A 22,418-nucleotide genomic window follows, 5' to 3' on the forward strand; every position below is an offset into this window, starting at 1 on the left:
CATGTGTGAAAAATAAGAGGTGTTTTTTTTCTAGGAGCTTCTAATTTTCTTGGGAAGAGGTATATAAGAAGAAGCTCTTGAAGGTCAAGGTCTTTGTATTACTCATACAAGGTGCTCTTCGTTAAATATGTATTGAATGAATGAATGAGTGAATAAATGAGGTAAATCAAAATACAAGGCAGTGTGTAGCACTACAATGAGTGATAAAAGCAGTAATTGCTGTAGGACTGAAGAGAAGAGAAGAGATGTGCAGATCTGGCAAAAGCACTGGGGGAAAGTACAAGGTTACAGCCCTTCAATCTGTGTCTGGGAACTCTCAGTGCCTTAGGTTACTGGCTGGGAAGGAGGAGTTAGTAACAGGCTTGTAATCAATCTTCCTCTTTACTGGGGATGCCAGGGGAAAAAAGGGATGAGTCAGTCAAATACTCTTCCAAATATGTTGGTAACCAGACCTCCTGATAAACACACTAACAGTTTTTCCTAGCAGAAAAATAATTTCTTTTGTTTTTTTTTTTTAAAGATTGGCACCTGAGCTAACAACTGTTGCCAATCTTTTTTTTTTTCTGCTTTATCTCCCCAACCCCCACCCCCACCCCCCCGCCCCCGGGTACATAGTTGTATAACTTAGTTGCAGGTCCTTCCAGTTGTGGGATGTGGGATGCCGCCTCAATGTGGCCTGATGAGCGGTGCCATGTCCGCGCCCAGGATCCGAGCCCTGGGCCGCTGCAGTGGAGCGCGCAAACTTAACCACTTGGCCACAGAGCCAGCCGCGAGAGTTCTTATCTGTGAAATACTCTTAGAAGGATACATCTGTGTGTTTAGGTTGCTCATGGTAACCAAACCTGTAGTTTGTGGATTTATAGGGTCATGGCAGGTTGGAGACCTAGTGGGGCATAAATGGAGATATTTAACTGAAATGGTTCCCTTTGTAAAATCAATGCTCCACGTATGTTGCTTAGACCTCATGTACTGAATCTGATCAGAACAAATCCTAATGCAGAAGAGGAAGAAACTATATTCGTGGTCTTGGACTTCTCTAAGGGAAGAATGCCTCACCTCTGCCTTGTGATTGCTTGTATCCCTTGAATGATGAGTGATGTTTGGCACGTGAGTGTCATTGACAATCTGCCCTTTGTGTTATCTCACTGGGTCAGCTGTCTCTCCTGTTTATTCCATTGCTGTGAACTGGCTGAAATCCTTTAGAGACCATTAGACCTGGTCTGGACTCTCCTCTTTATTCCTTACTAGTGATGAGACCTCAATCTGGTTATATAAGTTTTCTGAGACTTAGCTTGCTCATCTGCAAAATGGGTTTGCTAATAGTGGTATCTGGAGTGGTTATGGGATTAAATGAGGGAAAAGTGTGTCGAGCACCTTACCCTTCCCTGCACTGGGGCAGGCACTCCTTTCCCAGCTGGAACCAGCCTGGTTGGCAGGAGAGGCACTGCATGCTGTATCTCCCTTCACACGTCCTACAAGAGCTGTGGCAGGGCACACAGCGGTGGCTGTCCTCATCAGCGTAGTAGCCCTCAGGGCAGTCCTGCACGCAGGTTGTGTCTGCCAAGGGAGGAAAAAGTCCATCTTGGTATCAAGTATGACGCATGTCTCCCAAACCTCCTGTACATGCTCCCCACTGTGCACCATGGGGGGAGGAGGGATGCAAGAGGAATAAGACAATGTACTTGTTGGCTGAAACATATCTTTGGGAGCTAAGGTGAATGTCCAAGAAATAGAATTGACCATAAAGCCATTAGGAGTTGAGAGAAAACAGAGGTCAGAGTGGACTGGCCTTGGCGGGCAGGACAGAAACCACAGGCTGTCAATGAGAGCCAGAGGATGTGCAGGGTGTCCCAGGGAGGGGGGTTCATTTAAGGCAGGCGCTGGGGGAGCAAGTGTCAACGCTGCAGTGAAAACAGAAAGTGCCGGGCCAACATGATGACATGTTCCCACAGCTTCAACTTTCTATTTCTACCCTTGAATGTGTTCCCTTCGATATAAGATTTAACCTTGGTTCTGTTGTGCTGCCCACTCAGTGTAGCTCTTGAAATGAAAATGAAATAAGATTAAAACTTCTGTTCCTCACTTGCATGAGCACAGATGTAGAAGATTTCTGTCGTGACAGAAGGTTCTATGGACAGTGAGTCTCTGTTTTGCCCAGGTATTTAAAAATTAGATTAAACCCCTAAATTCTCTGCTTTACACAGTGAGATAAGTTGGAGTTGAGTTGTTCAGCCCCACACCACCCCAGTCCTTCCTCCACCAACCCCAGTGGCACCGCTGATTCTTGCCTTCTTCCTCAACAACAGCTAGGGGTGGAAGGTGAGGGCGGCTATGCAGGTTAGCTCGTGGTCCTTAGAGGCAACTTCCTCCCCAGCTTCCGCTTGACCCTGTGGAATGGAAGCCAGGCTCTCCTGCGTTTTTAGTGTGAGCCACTGGTCAACTCTAGACCAGAAGCCGTAACTCTAGTCAGCATTAAGCACACAGGCACTGGTGGAAAAGCTAAATAATATTAGAGCTGCTGTAAAAAGTGCTGTAGACTCAAACTCTGTTCTGGGAGACCCTGAGCTCCATGAGGGCAGGGGCCATGTCATTCACTCTATTTCCAGCACCCAGCACAGTGCCAGGTCTCTAGCAAATGCTTGTTCAGTGGCTCTTGTGTTAAAGATGGATGTTGGCAATGGTTCATTGTCCAGTGATGTATCTGGTTAACTCAGGTGAAGCCCTAATCCCCTCAAGATGAAACTCCTCTGGATCAGTTTCCTATTGCTCTTGTAACAAATTTCCACAAACTTAGTGGCTTAAAACAATACAAATTTATTATCTTATAGTTCTAGAGGTCAGAGTCTAAAACAGGTCTACCAGGCCATGTTCCTTTTGGAGGCTCTGGGAGAGAATCTGTTTCTTTGTCCTTTCCAGCTTCTAGAAATCACCTGCATTCCTTGGTTTGTGGCCTCCTCCTCCATCTTCAGAGCCAGAGCACAGCATCTTCTCTCTCTGTCTTCCTCTGCTTTGTCATCACAGAGCCTTCAACTACTGACTCTGATCATCCTGCCTCCCTCTTGTAAGGACCCCTCTGATAATCCGGGATAATCCTCCCAAATCAAGACCATTAATTGAATCACATTTGCAAAATCCTTTTTGCCATGCAAGGGTCTGAGGATTAGGATGTGGACATTTTTAGGGGCAGCATTGTTCAGTCAACCACAACCTCCAGAGGAAACACCTAGTATATAACTAGCCTGACCACGGTGGGGTATGCTGAGGGGCAGGGTGTGAGAAAGTGAGAAGATCAGGCCTGAGACATCCTGTGCCCAGCCCTTGGGGGACTATGGCTCTGTGTTATGCACCAGCACTAAAGTCTCAGTTCTAGTCTAATTCATATCCCTAGTTTAAGGGAAGACCACCTTGTAGTGGTAAGACGTCTTCCAGCCTGTCTGAAGGCACCTGAGGTGATCACTGGTAGCACTTTAGGTTGGGAATAATTAGAAAAGAAGTTCTAGGGGTTGAGATGATATAGGAGAACTGGAACATTCTCATGAAGCAGCAACTGCTGGGAAGGAAGTTCACCGAGATTTGTGTAAGAGGAGCTAAGATGGATGGATAGAGAAGATTGGTATCTTTGAGTATTTTCTACTGGGAGGGGACCAGGAATGGTGTGGAGGATAGCTATCTCTGTGTCTTAGCGGGGAAATGGTGCCCTTGCTGATGATACCTCAACAAGAAGAGGAAAAATTGTCACACATTTCTACTGTGAGGGTCTTGCTTCTCAAGTCTACTCTCCTGGGTTGGGGAGATGAAGGCTGACACTTTCCAGGTCTTCAGCATATCCTTTTTTCTCTCTCCTATCCCCTGCCCCTTCTGTCAGTTGAGTTGAGTTTGGTTTCATTTTCTTTCTCCCATACCTGTGCTCAGACTAATCATGGTATCCCTGGAAACCTGAAGGCATTGCCTCACATTGGCAGTGACCTTCACTTGGGATCTTCTGGAGGTGGCCAATCTCAGACTGTGCCATACTTTGTTCAAGAAGATTTATTAATCAATGGATGTTAAATCAAGGGGAAATTTTGATGAGGAGCTGAATACCTACATGTTCATAAAGTGTCTCTTCGTGGACTGCTTATTGACCACATGGGAAAATATAACTCCGCAGTGGAGAAACTGGACAGCACCCTGAACAGATGACCAAAATGAGCATCACCGACAAGTGGCAGGTGAACATCGTGTGTGTTTCCAGAAAGACACAACATCACCTGTGAAGAATTCTGGCTGGGAATGAAGAATCTCCATCTAATCACAGGGGAACTTCACACAAACCCCAGTGGAGGGCTAGGGACTGTATTCTTCTAAAATGTCAATGTTATAAAAGACAAAGTCTGTGGAAATGTTTCAGATTAAAGGAGACTAAGGAGACATGGCAGCTAAATGCAATACCTGCCTCTAGACTGGACCCTGTCCTAAAGATGAATTGACAAAATTATAAGATGGATGGGATACTGAAGCATTGTAGCAATGGTAAATTCACTGGAGTTGACAACTGTGCTGTGGTTATGTAAGACAGCAGCCCTGTTCTTAAGAAATGCATCCTAACGTATGTGGGAGAAACCGGCTGTGATGTATGTAACGTATCCATAAATGGTTCAGAAAACAATATATTGTGGATTACGTCTGCGTGTACATTGGGAGCGGGAGACCGAGAGCAAGCACATGATAAAGCCAAGGGCTCAGAGATGAACAGTGGGGATGGGGGGGCATGTGTGACTGTTCTTTGTACTGTTCTCACTCTTGCCTCTTTTCTGTGGGTTTGAAAGTTTCCCAAACACGAGTAAATAGTTAAAAAGAAAGACACCAAGGTCTACTGGGCACCAAGCATCAGGCAAGGTCATTTCTCAGATGGAGGGAAGGACAAAGCCCTCCTCCAAGAAGAGCAACTCACTGAGAAGAAGGCTGTCCCTCAGGCAGGTGTGACACTGGTCCTCCGAGGGCCCTGTGCAGCGGAAGCACTTGGCATGACAAGGCTTGCATCCCAGAGCCCCCTCATCCCAGTACTCGGAGGGGGCACATTCCTGGTGAGGCACGCAGTCCCCGTGGTGATTCATCCTCCAGCCGTCCTGACAGGTCATGCAGGTCCCAGATGGCGAGCAGGTCTGGCAGGACTTGTGGCAATCTGTGGGTGGGATGGGGCAGCCAACAGAGAGTGAGAGAGCCCAGGGCACGCCAGTTCCCTGAAAAGTGTGTTCACATTCCTTCCTCATTTCTTCCAGAGATTTCCGGGGTTCTGTGCCAAGGGTGTGGAGCCATGAGCTGAGGACAGCCCTTGGGCTCTGGGTGGAGCATTCTTGTTACAAATGAGAAAAAAATGGCTGTTTCACATTCTTTGTAATATTTAAAGGGCCGCTTCCTGCACTAGGCCCCTCAGAAATATTAGTAAGACTCACTGTAACTACCCAAACTGCAACAAAAGAACACTAAGCAATTCTGTGGCAGCATGGTCACACGCTAGTGGGTGGCCTTTTCACTACCATTACTCCTATTCGGCGGTCCTCCACTGACCTCCCAGAATAACCTTGAGCTTATCACTAATGTAACAATTGTTGAGATATATTATAATTACCTGTTGACCAAAAAGCCCTCTTTTGTATTCATTTATGAATGCACGGTACCTCTGGGAGGGCCTGGCATGTAATAGGCACTCAATGAATATTTCTTAGACAAATGAATAAGAACTATTCACTCCCCTTTTGAGGTTTTAGCAGTTGTTGCTTCCTCTGCCTAGAATTCTCTTCTCCCAGGTACAGCGTGGTTTGTTCCCCCCCATTCTCAATGACGTCTTCCAGGCCTCCTTCTCTCTAATTTCAGGTCCCTCTGGCCCAACTTCCTGTCCCCCTTCCCTGCCTTATTTTTCCTTCTGATTTATCTTCTGTAGAGTCTGTTTTCCCCAGTAGAATGCAAGCTCCATGAAGGCAGGATTCTGTGTGTATTGCCCCCTGCTGTTCCCCAGGCCTGGTCCTCCACATGGCACATAGGAGGCCCCTGATAAGCACTCCCTGGATGAATAAACGCCTGGTATTATTATTGTGATTATCATCCTCTCATTTTATCTAGATCAGGAAATCAAGGCTGGAGGAGCTCCGTCACTTGGCTGGAAAAGGGCAGGCTCAGGAGTTGAACCCACGACTTTAACAAGGGTTCTTGCTATGTCTGCCCCGGTGCCTCAGGAAAGATGTGGGGTCCTTAGAAGTCTCTATGCTGTCTCGTAGGGGATAATTTTGGGGGTGATCAGAATGGATCCCAAGTCCTTGTGTTTCTTAGAAGAGGTCCTGCTTAGAGATTGCTAGGTTCTGGGTATTTCTCTACACCCACTCAAATCTCAATTTTCCGGTCAAGTCCTTTGTTTCTTCTCTCTGGAAAGTCAGGTGGTCACCCCATTTCTTCCCTCGGCCTCCCCTTGGACTGGTGGAAGGGGTAATAGCATTGCAGGGACAGACTCAAGTCACTTTCCAGTGTTGGGTGGGTCTGATCTGAGGGGAGCCCAGCCAGCTGTGGTTTTTAACGCTCCCCAGCTGATTCTAATGGGCAACCAGGGATGAGATCCAGGGCCCTCCTCAGTGACAAAATCAAATCAAGTAAATTAAGGAAACGTCTTCTGAGACCTGTAAATTTCTTTCTATGGCAAATTACTTATATTACTGAGCACCAGAGAAAAGCCCGAAGTTGGTCCTCAGTTCCTGGCCTGGTACAGGCAAGACGGCCCTGGAGGCCTTGGCTGAGTCTCTGAACTTCTCGTGGAAACTGAGCCCAGCTCCACAGCCTGCCTCCTGGGCTCACTGTACCCTTCTGCTTCATGGCACAGCCACCCGTCTTCAAATCCATGTTCTTCCACAACTGTTCAGATGGGACACTGACACTAAAGAGAGCTTTACATAAAACACACAAAAAGGTATATCCTGGCTGTAAGGCTAGAGCAGAAAGACTTCGGGGGAAACTACGTCCTCATGTCTTACCAAAACATTTCCCTGAGACCTTGTAGGACATGGCTGGCCCAAGGTCTCTCCTGTCATGAGAGTTCAACCCTGAGCTCTCGCTGTGGTTAGGGGGCCTGCCTCTGGGTATCTATTTTGTGTTTGCTTGGAGGCCACATAGGGGATGAAATTACCACTGGCTGCCTAGCTGGAGTGAATCCTGTGACCATAGTTAACAGTACAGTATTGTACACGTGAATGTTGCTAAGAGGGTAGATCTTAAACGTTCATACAAAATAAAAAGGTAACTGTGGGATGATGGATATGTTCACTGGCCTTACTGTGGTCATCATTTCACAATATATATGTATATCAAATCATCACGCTGCATACCTTAAACTTATTCAATGTTATATATCAATTATATATCAATAAAACTGTCTGAGTGGAGGGGATAAAAGTCACTTCCCCCAGGAAGCTTCCCTCACTTGCTTGAGAATTCCTCTAGTAATGGACAATTTATTTAACTTTTCTGTTCCCTGATAACTAATAAGAGACAATTCATGCTCAGTTAAAACATAAGGAGGCATAAATAAGAGGATCCTTTCCTGAATGTGTAGGGATTGAACTGCCAAGTGGGAGATGGAATAGGGACCCAGGGTGGGAGGAGCTGAAGGTGATGAGGAGGGATGGAGGGAGCTTTAGGGAGGCAAATGGTGAAGGGAGACAAGAGACACTGAGAAAATCCTCTGTGGCACAGCTTTCTTTAGGCTGCTGTAAACCTACAATGGCTTAAAATTTTTTAAAAAAATCTTCCATTTTTGGGTGACTTTTGAAGGCTCATCATCTGTGTTGTAAATCTTGATGTGAGAATCCTTTTTGATCAGCATCTGTTGTGAGGAGGGTCAGCAGTATCCATTGCTAGTAAATGGTACATAGTCAAAGCTAACAAATGGCTCACTTTAAAAATAAATAATAAATTAGAACAGAGTCACAATATGCTTCCTTAAGCAGGAGGGAAAGGAATGGGATGACAGTTCTGGGGCTGGAACCATGCAAACCCTGGAACCTACTTTGTCTCACCAGAGACCCATAATCCCATTAGGCTCCCTGGGATGCGGTGCTTGGCCATGCACCTGGAAGTCTTTACCTTTGCAAACCTTAGTCATTTTTTCATAGTAAGTTCCTTCTGGACACTCGTCCAAACACCGCCCATTGTAGAGAACCAAGGACTCCTCAGCACAGAGGTCGCAGTCATCTGCTGAAGGGCCACTGCACTCCAGACAGTCTTCATGGCAGGGGACACACTGGCGTGCATCTTCATAGAAGTGGTTGGGACAGGATTGATGGCACATATCTTTGTACAGGAAGGACCCAGGCATGCACTCTGGGGATGAGGGAAGTAGAAAGTTACTCTCAGGGAGACAGGAGAAAGGAATTCATTCCTTCTGCAGTGGGCTGGCAAGTCCTCACCACTTTGGCTCATTTGACTTTAGGGTACATTTGCCCCATCCCCACCCTACCAGGGCACATCCTCCATGTCTCATAAGCCCTGCCTTGGGAGAAGAGACCATGTATGGTGGCCCAATTGGATGGTGCAGGGTTTACATACTGAAATGACCTGCCCCTTGGAGGCGGAAAAATTGCAGTTCTGTGGCAGATGAGTGGTGGCTGACATGCTGGAGGTATTGTTTGAAAAACTCAGAAGGTATTAGCAGATTTTTAAAGTTGTGGTGAGCACCCCATGCTCTATTCAATACAGAAAGCAATTTAGGAGTTCTTGCATTAGTTAATTCTTCATTTACTGGTAGGGTTGACCAATGAAACATACATGGCTAATCAGGATGAAGAATGCTTTGTGGTGCATTTTGTTTGTGCTCATTCTCTTATTTGGGGAGAATTCTCAAAAATGGATTATGTACTACCAAGAGACTCTTTTGGATAAGACAACACCAGTTAAATGAGTCTATCTTATTCTGGAGAGGGAATTAGACAGTCTTTCTTGGGAGATAATTCCAGAGAAAAAAAGTCCTACCCAGAGTGCTATTCTCAGAGTCTTATAGTTGCCTGAACTTTTCTTTTGCATCTTTAATAACAGTTGCAATTCTCTAGCTACCTCTGTTTTTCATTACTATCAGTTTCTGCTATAAGATTTTGTGCTCAAAAAGGCAGGAACTTTGGGTTCTTATTTGCATCTCTAGAACTTGGGATAGTGTTTGGCAGACCCTAAGCACTCAGAACACATGTGTGGAAGAAATCATGCAAAAAGGGGCTCTTGTCTGTTTTAACTCACAAAATCCATAGTGGAAAGGCTTTATCTCACCCTCAATTTCCTCAGTGATGTGCACAGAGATAGATACGTTTCAGTAAAGGCAAGGAGACTGGTTCCTCCAGTTCTCGTTGGACATCTCACCCTCAGATAGTCAAACCCAGCTGAGGAGGCTTAGCAGCCCCACACTCTCCCCTGAGATGCCCTCAGGTACCTTTGCATGTTTTCTCATGGATGCAGTCCTGACACATCTCTGGGCAATGCTTGCACACCCCCTCCACAGCCACGTGCCTCTCAGAGCAGGTTTCCCTGCACTCTCCATGGTGTAGGACAAGGCCTCCTTCACAAGAGTGGCAGTTGGTGGCATTTCCTTCACATGTTCTGCAAGGAGAGCTACAGCGTTCACATGTGCTATCTGCTGCATAGAAGCCCCTGTGGGGAGAAGAGAGAGCAACTGGAGGAGCTTTCCAACCAGGGAAATTATTCCCACCTTGTGGCAAAGAGTTAGGTCTTAAAGCAGAAGGCTTGCTGCCATGTCAACCAAAATGAAGCCATTGGATTTCCTGAGGAAGTATGGTAAGAGAGCAAGTCTGGAAAAATAAAATGAAAAGGATGGGTACCATCCTTATAAATTTGTTTTGTTTTAAAATGACTTTTGTTAATTGGTATGTAGTTTAGTTATCTTCTGATTTCCCCATTTTATCTTCTAATTTTCATTCTTTTTTATTTCATTTTGTTAGAGCCTTACATTAGAGTAGAAAATGCTTTTTACTCAATTTTATTTTTTAAAAAATTTAATAAGTAAAAATATTATTTTCAAAAGGCTCAAAAGGTTTAATGTTCTATAGAATTAGAACCATTTTATATGTACCTAATGCAGGATTGCCACAGTATATAAACCAACTATTAACAGACCTAAAGGGAAAAATTAACAGCTACACAATAATAGCAGGGGAATTTAACACCCCACTTATATCAATGGATAGATCATCCAGACAGAAAGTCAACAAGGAAACAGTGGCCTTAAATGAAACACTAGACCAGATGGACTTAATAAACATATATAGAACACTCTGTCCAAAAAACAGCAGAACACACATTCTTGTCAAGTGCACATGGGACATTCTCAAACATAGATCATATGTTGGGAAACAAAGCAAGCCACAATAAATTTAAGAAGATTGAAATCATATCAAGCATCTTTTCCAACTACAATGTTATGAAACTAGAAAGCAACTACAAGAAAAAAGCTGGAAAAATCACAAATATTTGAAGACTAAACAACATGCTACTGAACAACTACTGGATCAATGGAGAAATAAAAAATACCTGGAGACAAAGGAAAATAAAAACATAACATACCAAAACTTACGGGATGCAGCAAAAGCAGTACTAAGAAAGAAGTTTATAGCAATACAGGCCTACCTCAAGAAACAAGAAAAATCCCAAATAAACAACCTAACACTATACCTCAAAGAACTAGAAAAAGAAAAAAGGCCAAAGTCAGTAGAAGGAAGGAAATAATAAAAATCAGAACAGAAAACAAAATAGAGACTAAAAAAACAATAGAAAGGATCAATGAAACGAAGAGGTGGTTCTTTGAAAAGATCAAAATTGACAAACTGTTAGCCAGACTTGCTAAGAAAAAAAGAGAGAAGACTCAAATAAATAAAATCAGAAATGAAAGAGGAGAGATTACAATGGACACCACAGAAATACTAAGAATTATAAGAGAATACTGTGCAAAGCTATACACCAACAAATTGGACAATCTAGAAGAAATGAATAAATTCTTAGACTACTACAACTTCCCAAAACCAAATAAAAAAGAAATAGAGAATGTGAACAAACCAATCACAAGTAAAAAGATTAAAACAGTAATCAAAAACCTCCCAAAAAACAAGTCCAGGACCAGATGGCTTCTTTAGCGAATTATACCAAACACTCAAAGAAAATTTAATCCCTGTCCTTCTCAAACTCTTCCAAAAAACTGAAGAAGATGGGACGCTTTTGAACTCATTTTATGAGACTAACATTACCTTGATACCAAAACCAGACAAGGACAACACAAAAAAGGAAAATTACAGGCCAATATTGCTGATGAACATAGATGCAAAAATCCTCAACAAAATATTAGCAAATTGAGTACAGCAATGCATTAGGGGATCATATACCACTATCAAGTGGGATTCATTCTAGGGATACAGTGATAGTTCAACATCTGCAAATCAATGTGATATACTCCATCAACAACATGAATAAACATCATGTGATCATCTCAAAAGATGCAGAGAAAGCATCTGACAAGAGCCAACATCCGTTTATGATAAAAAATGTCAATAAAATGGGTATAGAAGGAAAGAACCTCAACATAATAAAGGCCATATATGACAAACTCACAGCCAACATCATACTCAATGGTGAAAAACTGAAAGCTATCTCTCTAAGAACAGGAACAAGACAAGGATGTCCAATCTCACCACTCTTATGCAACATGGTACTGGAGGTTTTAGCCAGAGCAATTAGGTAAGAAAAAGAAATAAAAGGTATCAAAATTGGAAAGAAACAAGTAAAACTGTCACTATTTGTGGATAACAGGATTCTATACACAGAAAACTCTAAAGAATACAACAAGAAACTATAAGAAATAATCAACAAATAGAGAAAATTTGCAGGGTACAACATCAAAAGATGAAAATCAGTTGCTTTTTTATACACTAATAATGAACTAGCAGAAAGAGAAATCAAGAATACAATACCATTTTCAATTGCAACAAAAAGAATAAAATACCTAGGAATAAATTTAACCAAGGAGGTAAAAGACCTATACACTGAAAACTATAAGATTTTATTGAAAGAAATCAAAGAAGACATAAAGCAATGGAAAGATATTCCATGCTTATGGATTGGAAGAATAAACATAGTTAAAATGCCCATATTACCTAAAGCAATCTACATATTCAATGGAATCCCAATCAGAATCCCAATGACAGTCTTCATGGAACTAGAACGAAGAATCCTAAAATTTGTATGGAACAACAGAAGACCCCAAATAGCCAAAGCAATCCTGAGAAAAACAAGAACAAAGTTGGAGGTATTACACTCCCTGAATTCAAAATACACTACAAAGCTATAGTAATCAAAACAGCATGGTACTGGCAGAAAAACAGACACATAGATCAATGGAACAGAATTGAGAGACTAGAATTAAAACAGATCTATGGACAGCTAATCTTTGAGAAAGGAGACAAGAACATACAAAGTCTCTTCAATAAAGAGTGTTGGAAAAACTGGACAGCCACATGCAAAAGAATGAAAGTAGACCATTATCTTACACCATACACAAATATTAACTCAAAACGTTTTAAAGATTTGAATGTAAGACCTGAAGCCATAAAACTCTTCAAAGAAAACATAGGTAGTACACTCTTTGATATCAGTCTCAGCAGCATCTTTTTGAATACCATGTCTCACCAGGCAAGGGAAACAAAAGAAAAAATAAATGGCACTACATCAGACTAAAAAGTTTCTGCATGGCAAAGGAAACCATCAACAAAATGAAAAGACAACCCACCAACTGGAAGAATATATTTGTAAATCATATGTCCAAAGGGTTAATTTCCAATATAAAGAACTCATATAACTCAACAACAAAGTGATGAAAACTCAATAAAAATGTGGACACAGGATATGAACAAACATTTTTTCCAAAGAAGATATACAGATGGCCAACAGGCACATGAAAAGATGTTCAACATCTCTAATTATTAGGGAAATGCAAGTCAAAACTGCAATGAGATGTCACTTACACCTGTCAGAATGACTATAATTAACAAGACAAGAAATAAGAATTGTTGGAGAGGATGTGGAGAAAAGGGAACCCCCATACACTGCTGGTGGGAATGCAAACTGGTGCAGCCACTATGGAAAACAGTATAGAGTTTCCTCAAAAAATCAAAAATAGAAATACCATGTGATCCAGCTTTTCCACTTCTCTGTATTTATCCAAAGAACATGAAATCACTAATTCAAAAAGATTTATGCACCCCTATGTTAATTGTAGCATTATTCACAATAGCCAAGACTTGGAAGCAACCCAAGTGCCCCTCAATGGATGAATGAGCAAAGAAGATGTGGTATATATATATACAATGGAATACTGCTCAGCCATAAAAAAAAAGAAAAAATTGTGCCATTTGCAACAACATGGATGGACTTTGAGGTTGTTATGCTAAGTGAAATAAGTCAGACAGAGAAAGACAAATACTGTATGATTTCACTCATATGTGGAAAGTAAACAAGCAAACAAACACATAGATAAGGAGAACAGATTGGTGCTTACCAGAGGGGCGGGGGAGGGGGTGACAGAATGGCAGAAGGGATAAAGGGGCACATATATATGGTGACGGATAAAAACTACATTATCAGTGGTGAACACGATGCAGTCTATAGAGAAGCTGAAATATAAAAATGTACACCTGAAATTTACACAATGTTATAAGCCAATATGACCTCAAAAAGGTAACTTTTAAAAAATTAGAACCAATTTTGCCTTTGGATGCTTTCAGCCAACCTCTGATGGCGTCTTTCAAACACACACATATAACATTTGCACACAACATTAAACATATTTGGAGTGCCTGTTATTGGAATATGTGTTTGTGTGATTGACTTTCTTCCAGGTGGAAACTCATGACTGTATGTATATTGTAACTCTGAATGATTAAACTATCACATCATAGAAATCACTCACTGGTGTGTGAACACAGTAAATATGAAAAACCCCAACCCTCTCAAATACCTGGAGATGAGGGAAGTGTAGATGATGTTTCCTTGAAGGGAAAAGCTGAAAGGAAGAGCTGGAATTTGCAGAAGCAGGAAAATCATAAACCAGTTTAGAGAAGATAGTCTTCCAATGTCATAGGTACCTATTCCAATTGTTTTCAATAATTATCCTTCTATTAGTCAGCTCTTGCCATAATAGTGCTGTGTAACAAAACACTCCCAAACTCATCATTCCTGTGTCTGGGGGTAGGCAGATCTATGCTGAGCTCGCACTCAAAGAGGCACATGTCATTTTAGAGGAAGAACTCAGGCATGCACTCCAGGGGAAGGAGGCCTGACTCCAAGCTTAACACTGGGTTTGGTTTTCTTCAGGTCCCTATATCCTCCCTGGCACAGGGGCCTACTGGGGCATGTTCTTCTCTTAGCCATGATAGAAGCACAAAAGGGCAAATTCAATCAGGCAAACACATTTTAAGCCTCTGCTTCTCTTCTGCTAACATCCCATTTGTTAAAGCAAATCAAATAACCTAGCCCAAAATCAAGGGTCAGGGAAGTCCATTCTGCCTCTCCTGGGAGTTGCTGCAACGTTACAGGCAGACAGCATGGGTGCAGGGAGGGGTAAAGAATTGCAGCAAATAACTCAATCTACTAGAGTCCTCTTTGAATCCTAAAGTCAATAAGGGACTCCTCCTGTACAGCATCTTTACTTGATATTTTAATTAATTAACTCATTCATATCCATTTTATTATTTTTTCAGTTATTAATTTCTTGTATTTATTCAGTAAACAAAAATGTGTTGAATATTTCAGGAAGAAATATGACAAGGGTGAATAAAAATAAAAAGTCACATTTCTAATGTGGTTTTAAGAAGGCAAAATTGGAGAAGAAGCAGTTTAGGTAGAAGAGAGAAACTATATCATATCCAGATGAAAGCTAACACCAGGCTTCCTCGCACATTAGCATCCTTAGCTTTTTGGACCATGATGGAGAACACTTGAACAAAGATATTGCTACTTTGTCCAACCAAGTCAATCTCTCAAAAATGAACTTGACAAGACAGTGGATAGAAATGTATCACATGCTCACCAAGAGTTTCACTGAATTTGAGAAAATTGAAATTAAGGAAATTTAGTGCTTTCTCAAACATATCACATCTTCAGGGTGAATAAGAATTTAGTAGACTCACTGTTTTTATGTGTGTACTGAGGAATTTGGCTTCACACAAAGAGAGGTCTGGTCTTCTCCCTAAATAACTTCTAAACTCTTGGAATTTCCCAAATGGTAGGAATGTCTTTGTTATTCATCATGGGCCCTCCAACTACACTCAATAGTTTATGCTAATGAAGTGACTCAGAGTGGGGCCAGCCACAATGGGCAGTTTTAGGATGGGGACTGTGACACCAGAAGGACCAACCCTGTGTTTAGAGGTTGGGGGTTTTGGGATACATGATATCAGCCCACTATTGGGGAATTTTCTGTGCTGGGCCTGGCCAAGGTCTCTGCAGAGTAATTTCTGGACACTGAAGGTGAGCGATTTTCACACAGAATTTGAAAAGATGCAGCACGAAGAACCTTTTTTCAGATTCTTGTCATAGGAAGTCATTGGATGTTAGATGAGATACTGAAATGAGAGGAATGGATTCAAGCAAAAAAGAAAAAAAAAAGCTATTGAAGACTACTGCTAACTCAAAAATACGTGAATCTCAGAAACTTGTCAGGAGGCAACCAGTAGGCAACACAAGAAGGTATTTTTCAAAGAGCCGCTTTGCTAAAAGCAGCCTTTTTCACACAGATCTGCCCAGTAATTTGTCCTCCTGTCTTCTCCCTCCGTTTATAAAACTTTTCTGTTAATGCTTTATGTCACTGTTATTTTTATTTAAGAAGACAAATATTTCTCTTGAGAAGAAATGGCCACCTGTATTAAATTGTTAAATTTAAAGAACTGTATGTCAAAGTCTTTCTGCTCAGATAAATAAATGCAATGCAAAAGCTGTATGGTTCTGGAGCTTCACCGATATCTTACACCCAAGAAGTGACAGCCTGTGCTTAAAGGAAGACCACGTTTTCTTCTACCAGAGCTTCAAATCTGTTCATATTTGGTGAATTTGAGCACACTTTAAGTCTTGCATTGCCTTTTAAACAATCACTATAATGATGTATGTTACTGCTCAAACTTTTTTCATTCATGAACATATACCATATTTGAAAAAACAGTCACCCCTGATGCTGACTTATAAATAATTCTGAATACTTGGATGCTGTTTCATTGCATGTTGTGTCCCTGTTATAAATCTTATTGCTGTTTTAGGATGGATCACACCCAAAAGGGCAGTTTCTCAGAAATAGCAACAAAGCTGCCAAACCAAGATGAATATTATATTTTCCTCAGGCCTTCTCTCCCCTGGTTTTTTGTAAATACAAAAATGAGGGACCCCACAGTGATCAGACCACCCTACTCCAACAGAAGGGCACTCCTCATGATTCCATAGTCTGCAGGATTTTCAGACCATGTTAGTAGCTTCCTTACTGTTCAAAAAATATAAAATATCTTGGCTGCTGATGAAAATATTAAGAATAATAATAAATTTTCACATATTGAGGTATATAGGGAAGCCATTCTGGTTTAACCCTGATTGCGCCTAAAACTTATTTTTCCCAGAGCAGCCTGACTGATGGCCCACCAAACATGCACTGTACATCTGCTTCAAACATCTTCCCAAAGCAAAGAATGCGTTCTTTAAAGATAGGGATGAACGTCTCCCTTTCTCTGATGCCAATACCAGTACTTTGAAGACAAGATTTTCTTTCCAGAGAACCAAGGTTGAGTTGACCTGCTGTGTGTGCTAAACTGCAGCAAAACATCTCCTTGAGACTTTCGGGGAAAAAATTGTGTTCCTGTCATGCGTGACGTATGTTCTTTGTTCTGAAATGGTATATAACCCTGCCATGAACCATGCTTCTCCCTTTCTTCCCTGGTAGAGATGACACTTCTGGGCTAGTCCTCAGCATTGTCTCAATAAATATCACTCTATCTTTCTTATCTATAGATTTGTTATTGATTATTTGCATCAACGTTTCTTGGCATAGTCAATGAGATTTCAGAGAAACTCACCTGAGATTACTGGGAATCTACTTTGAACCAGTGCTTGGTACCAGCACCAGCCTATTGAGTCCCTCCAGCTACACTGCCCTCTTCAGGTGCTGTGGTGAGTTCTCCTGAAATCCAGACATCCTTGCTTAAGCTGATGGTCCTGATATTTCTTTGAGCTGTTTCAGCTTTTAAGACTAGGTGTTTTAAGGGAATGTGGGAACATATCCTGGTTAGGAGGAATGTAGGGGAAATTTCCTAGGCTAGGGGTCCTAGAAGGAACTTTGAAGTGAACTGGATTGACTGTCCTTTTAATTTGGCTTTAATTAGAAAGGAATTGTGCTTATAACGTCTGAACAAATTGTCTGATGGTAAAATGAGAGACTGAACTCATTTAGCTCCAAAGAGAAGTGACATCAGCTCCTCCCAGCCATAAGGCATTCTCAGATGACTGGGAACCTAATGTAAGTGTTTGAGGTTGAACCTTGCAATGTGCAGTGGTCCCATAGGGAATTCTATCATGATCATTCACTTTAAATAATTGATGATTCATCTGGGGACATGCACATAAGGATTAATCATCCAGTGCTCTAAGCCCCCAGAGTAATTTTAGACTACTGGTAGGAAAAATCAAGACATATAAGAGAATGTTCATGGCCTTTTAGGAACTAGCACTCACAAGCAGCACACTTCTGACCCACTACTGTCCTTAGAAATTATTCAGACTTTATAATAAAACCAAACTAACAGAAAATGGGAAATTGTCCTTCTAAAGCCAACCAGCTCTTGGACAGGCAACCACCCACAGAAACTCCAGCTAACTTCATGTACAATACATAAGGAGCTGTTACTTGCAAGTACTTAGCAAAATGGGAAAGTTTGACAAAAGATAACTTGAGTCTTAAGTGGACAAAATAGGGAATTAGTTTACTTGCACGCACAATTGGAAAAAGCTGGTTATAAAATTAAACAACCAATGGGAAGCCTATTTTAATTGAAACTTTGAGGATTCTAAATGAAATCAGGAATCCCATATTTCCCCTTTAAAAGAAAATATTTCCAAATTAAATGAGAGGCATGCCAAATTAGAGAATGGCAACTGCCCCAGCAATGACGCTAGTGAAATCAAAACCAAATCTGCTGCTCTGCCTGCCACTCAAGCCTTTTGTCCTTCTCTTTCTGCTTCCCAGCCTCATTAGATATTCATTGAATATCTAAGTCATTTCCAGATAGGATGGTATACTGAGACATTGATTGCTGAACATAAGTTTGTCTAGATTGGGCTTTAAAATTTTTTTTTTCAGAGAGACAAACAATATTTGGGTTATCAATAGACATATTTGAAAGCTACAGCTCTTACACCACAGTAAGTTAAACAACAGAATCATCTACGTGGCCAAATGGAGATGCCAACAGAGAACACTCTTTCCGTTTCATACACACACAATGACAACTTCTCGAAGCCAGGTAGTAATCACTCTCTGACAGGCTCATACTTTGTTGTCTTGGCTTTTCAGATTTATGGCCAGGCAGTATTCTTTATTTAAGAGCTTTCCCCATCTCTTATAACCGCTTGCAAGGCTAAGAATTCTGGTGGTGGCTTTCCAGATATTTATAGCTCTGCTATCAGTTTAAAAGTTGTTCTTCTGTCTTTCAAATCTTTATTCTGCCTGCTCCACTTAGAGCAACTCTCTTCAGCAATAATGTGAGGATCTTATTGCCTCTGCCTATTCTATTATTCCCTGTTTAGTAGAGCAATATCAGGATGAAACTATAGACACAAGCGAATCTCATACTGTAATTTCCAAAAAGAAAGTATGGCTTATTTTAATTGTATTACATATAAAGAGTTTATATTCATTTAATATAATGCATAGGCAATTATGCTATCCTCTAAGAGTAAAATCTGTAATTATTCTGTAACAACTGCCTTGCATTATTTCTTTTTAGATGAACTTTGTAAGTTTTTAAAATTAAGAAAGTGACTATATATGAAAAGTAGACAAGGAAAGTGGAAGATATTTCTTTGAGAAGAGAAGGTATGAAGAATGAAAATGCATTTTTGTTAAAGGAAAACAAAAACGTGATTTTGTCCTAAAATAAAATGATTGTACCAAAATAAGAAAGAAAAGATAGGGTAAAACTTAAATAGACATAGAAAGTTATAGAAGGTTTGTGACAAAGGAATCTTTCAAAAGAAATTTTGTGCATGGTCAAGTTGGCTAAGATTAAGTTGAAGATTATTAAGTGAATAAGTTTTAATATCAAAAGTAAGCTGGTACAAAAATTAGAATTTGGTTTCTTTTTCTCTTAAAAGGGTAATTTTTTGGCCTTTTAGTCTGCTCTTGATAAAGAGATTATGAAAGGTTTTTCTTCACTTTTGAATAAGCCTACCTAACTGGCAAAGATTCTATATTTAGCCAAAATAATTTCCTATGTTCAAAAGCTGAGGTGTCTCTATTAAAAGAACTAAGGTTTCTAAAACTTTTTAACTCTATATGACTGCCTTTAACCTCTTCTGTTGTCACTTTTGTTAAGTGGATAACTAAGCATTGTTTCACAGTGACCTATGGTCCTGTTTGACTAAGTCTTTTAAAACCTTTTGATACTTTTTACAAACCTCCCAAAAATTCAAACCCCAAATAAAGTCTTTCTTTTGACCTGAAAGTAACTTTGAGAATTTCCAGTGGGTCCTGGGACTTCTCAAAGAATTTGTTCCCTCTTCCTATAAAGAGGGAGATATTAAACTAATTAAGTTTATTTTGTATATTAAATTACATACGACACATTATCAAATAAATGATGATAAACCTTCTTAGGTTATATTGCATGGGTAAATGTTTAATATAAGTGTTCTTAAAGAATTATATAAAATTCCTAGAAATGTGATACGTCCTAGTCAATATCTTAAAAAATTTCCTTGTCAATTGCATTATAATGTCTTTTGTCATTTACACGTAGTTACTGTTTTACTCTGATGCTTTTACAAGTGTGTTTCATCTTCAGAGAGATTCATGGCGAGGACTCAGACATTTACTCTATAATACAGGTTTCTGATGAACTTTCAGATCCTAAAACTGAGCCAGGTAAGAAATTACAGAACTCTAATGGGGAAACTGATGGCTTCATAAAACTGGTAGCAAAGAACAATTGAGGAGATTTCTAGGACTGACTGGATATTGTAGGAATTGGTGCCTAACTTTTTACTCATTGCTCAACCATCATATATATTATTTAAGTCTGACCAGTCTAATTTGATTGAATGGACAGCAGAAGGAGAAAAAGCCATAGACACCTTAAAGTCCTTCTTGGCTCAGTCCCAAGCTTTAGGACACCCTAATTTCAACTAGCCATTTTTTGCTTTGTACACGAAGATAAAGGAAATGCTTTAGGTGTATTAATTCAAGAACATGGTGGTCAACATTGATCTATAGGATATTATAGTCAGCAACTAGACTTGCTAGCAAAAGGACTTCCACTGTGTATAAGGGCTATTTAAGCAATAACTCTTTTGTGTAAGGTCACTGAAGAAATGTTAATGGGGTATGCTTTAACTATTTATGTCCCACACTCAGTTGAGTCCCTTCAAATTCTCATCACCCTCAACACTATGTTGTAAGCCAATTAGACTCTTATGAAGTACTGTTGCTTTCTGCACTTAATAAGACCTTACCTCAATATAATAACCCTAACCCTGCTACCTTGCTTCCAGCATCACAGGAGGAAAATGACCACAGTTCCATTTTATTAATAGATTACCTTCTTACTTCTGGGAATGACCTATGAGAGGCTCTTATTGATAATGCTGGCCTAATTTGGTTCATAGATGATTCTTACTTAAAAGATTAGCAAGGACATTTCCAGTTTGTATATGCAATAATATCCTCACTGGAGATAACTGAGAGTTCTTATTTGCCAGAAATAAAGTCAGCACAGCAAGCTGAATTAATTGCTTTAACTCAAGCTTGTCAATTGGCTAAAGACTAGGTGGCAAATATTTATACTGACAACCGTTATGCTTTTGGAGTAGCACACAACTTTGGAACACTATGGAAACATCAGGGGTTTTTAACCTCTTCAGTACAACCTATAGAAAAATGGAAAACAGGTTGCAGAATTATTAAATGCTGTACCACTACCAAAACAATTGGCAATTATTAAAATACCAGGGCATTCCAAATCTGACACTTTGGAAGCTAAAGGAAATCAACTTGCTGATGTGCCTATTCATCAGGCAGCTTTAAAAACTTATCCTGTCCAGCCTCAAAAATTCCCACTGCTCTCTGTTAACCCTGCTAACCTGATGAAAGATTTCCTTCTACAGGCTCAAGAAATCACCATGGAAAAAGAGAAACAAATACAACAAAAAGAGAGAATGTTTGACCCCACCATACAAATGTGGTTTGGGCCCAATAAAAAACCCATATTGCCTATTGGAGCACAATTGCCACTGCTCCAGCAGATATATCAATTAACCCATCGGGCACCTGAGGAGATGATTTTGTGGGGAAAACAATATTTTTGGAAACTTTCTCCCACAGTGGCTCATAAATCCTATGCTTGTTGTACTATATGTCCTAAATATAATTCCAGGAAACTACTTCATGGGTCACAAGGCCACTTTCCCCTTCCTAAGAGGCCTTTGAGGTATAGCAATTGGATTTTGTTCAAATGTCACCATCTCAAGGATATAAATATATCTTAGTAGTGATTTATATGTTTTCACGTTGGGTTGAGACTTTCCCTTGCAGAAGAGTGATAGCTTTAACGGTAGGTAAATTGTTACTAGAAAGAATAATTCCTGTTTGGGTAATTCCTATCAAGTTACACAGTGATTGGGGAAGGAACTCATTTCACTGGACAAATAATTAAATCTATGTGTGACGTTTAGCCAATAATACAGTACTTGCACTGTGCTTATTGTCCCCAGTCCTCATGATTGGTAAAAAGAACTAACAGTACAATCAAAACTCAATTGGCAGGGGCTGCCCCCATGGCTGAATGGTTAAGTTCACACGCTCGACTTTGGTGGCCCAGGGTTCACTGATTTGGATCCTGAGCATGGACCTAGTACCACCCATCATGTCATGCTGAGGCAGCATCCCACATAGAAGAACTAGAATGACCTACAGCTAGGATATACAACTATGTATTGGGGAGTTTTGGGAGGAAAAAAAAAGAGGAAGATTGGCAACAGATGTTAGCTCAGGGCCCATCTTCCAACAAAACCCAAAAACCCTCAGTTGGCAAAACTTTCAGAAGCATTTAATCTCTCATGGCCAAAAGCTCGTCCACTAGTGCTCCTTGATCTTAGAT

The 22,418-nt window shown here is 40.6% G+C and overlaps 1 protein-coding gene across 3 annotated transcripts in view; it reads right to left on the reverse strand.

Moving 5' to 3' along the window:
• The window catches only part of PCSK5 (proprotein convertase subtilisin/kexin type 5), a 436,496-nt gene that overhangs the window by 21,839 nt on the left and 392,239 nt on the right, over positions 1-22,418 (reverse strand). For all 3 annotated transcript variants that reach the window (XM_008515633.2, XM_008515632.2, XM_070590114.1), the window contains 4 exons: positions 9,443-9,660; positions 8,110-8,346; positions 4,934-5,164; positions 1,380-1,557 (listed from right to left, as the gene is read on the reverse strand). In XM_008515633.2, coding sequence (XP_008513855.2) covers positions 1,380-1,557; positions 4,934-5,164; positions 8,110-8,346; positions 9,443-9,660 — 864 coding nt within the window. The remainder of the gene's footprint in view (positions 1-1,379; positions 1,558-4,933; positions 5,165-8,109; positions 8,347-9,442; positions 9,661-22,418) is intronic.

The sequence above is a fragment of the Equus przewalskii genome, chromosome 22 (assembly GCF_037783145.1).
Source record: "Equus przewalskii isolate Varuska chromosome 22, EquPr2, whole genome shotgun sequence".
Lineage (NCBI taxonomy): Eukaryota > Metazoa > Chordata > Mammalia > Perissodactyla > Equidae > Equus > Equus przewalskii.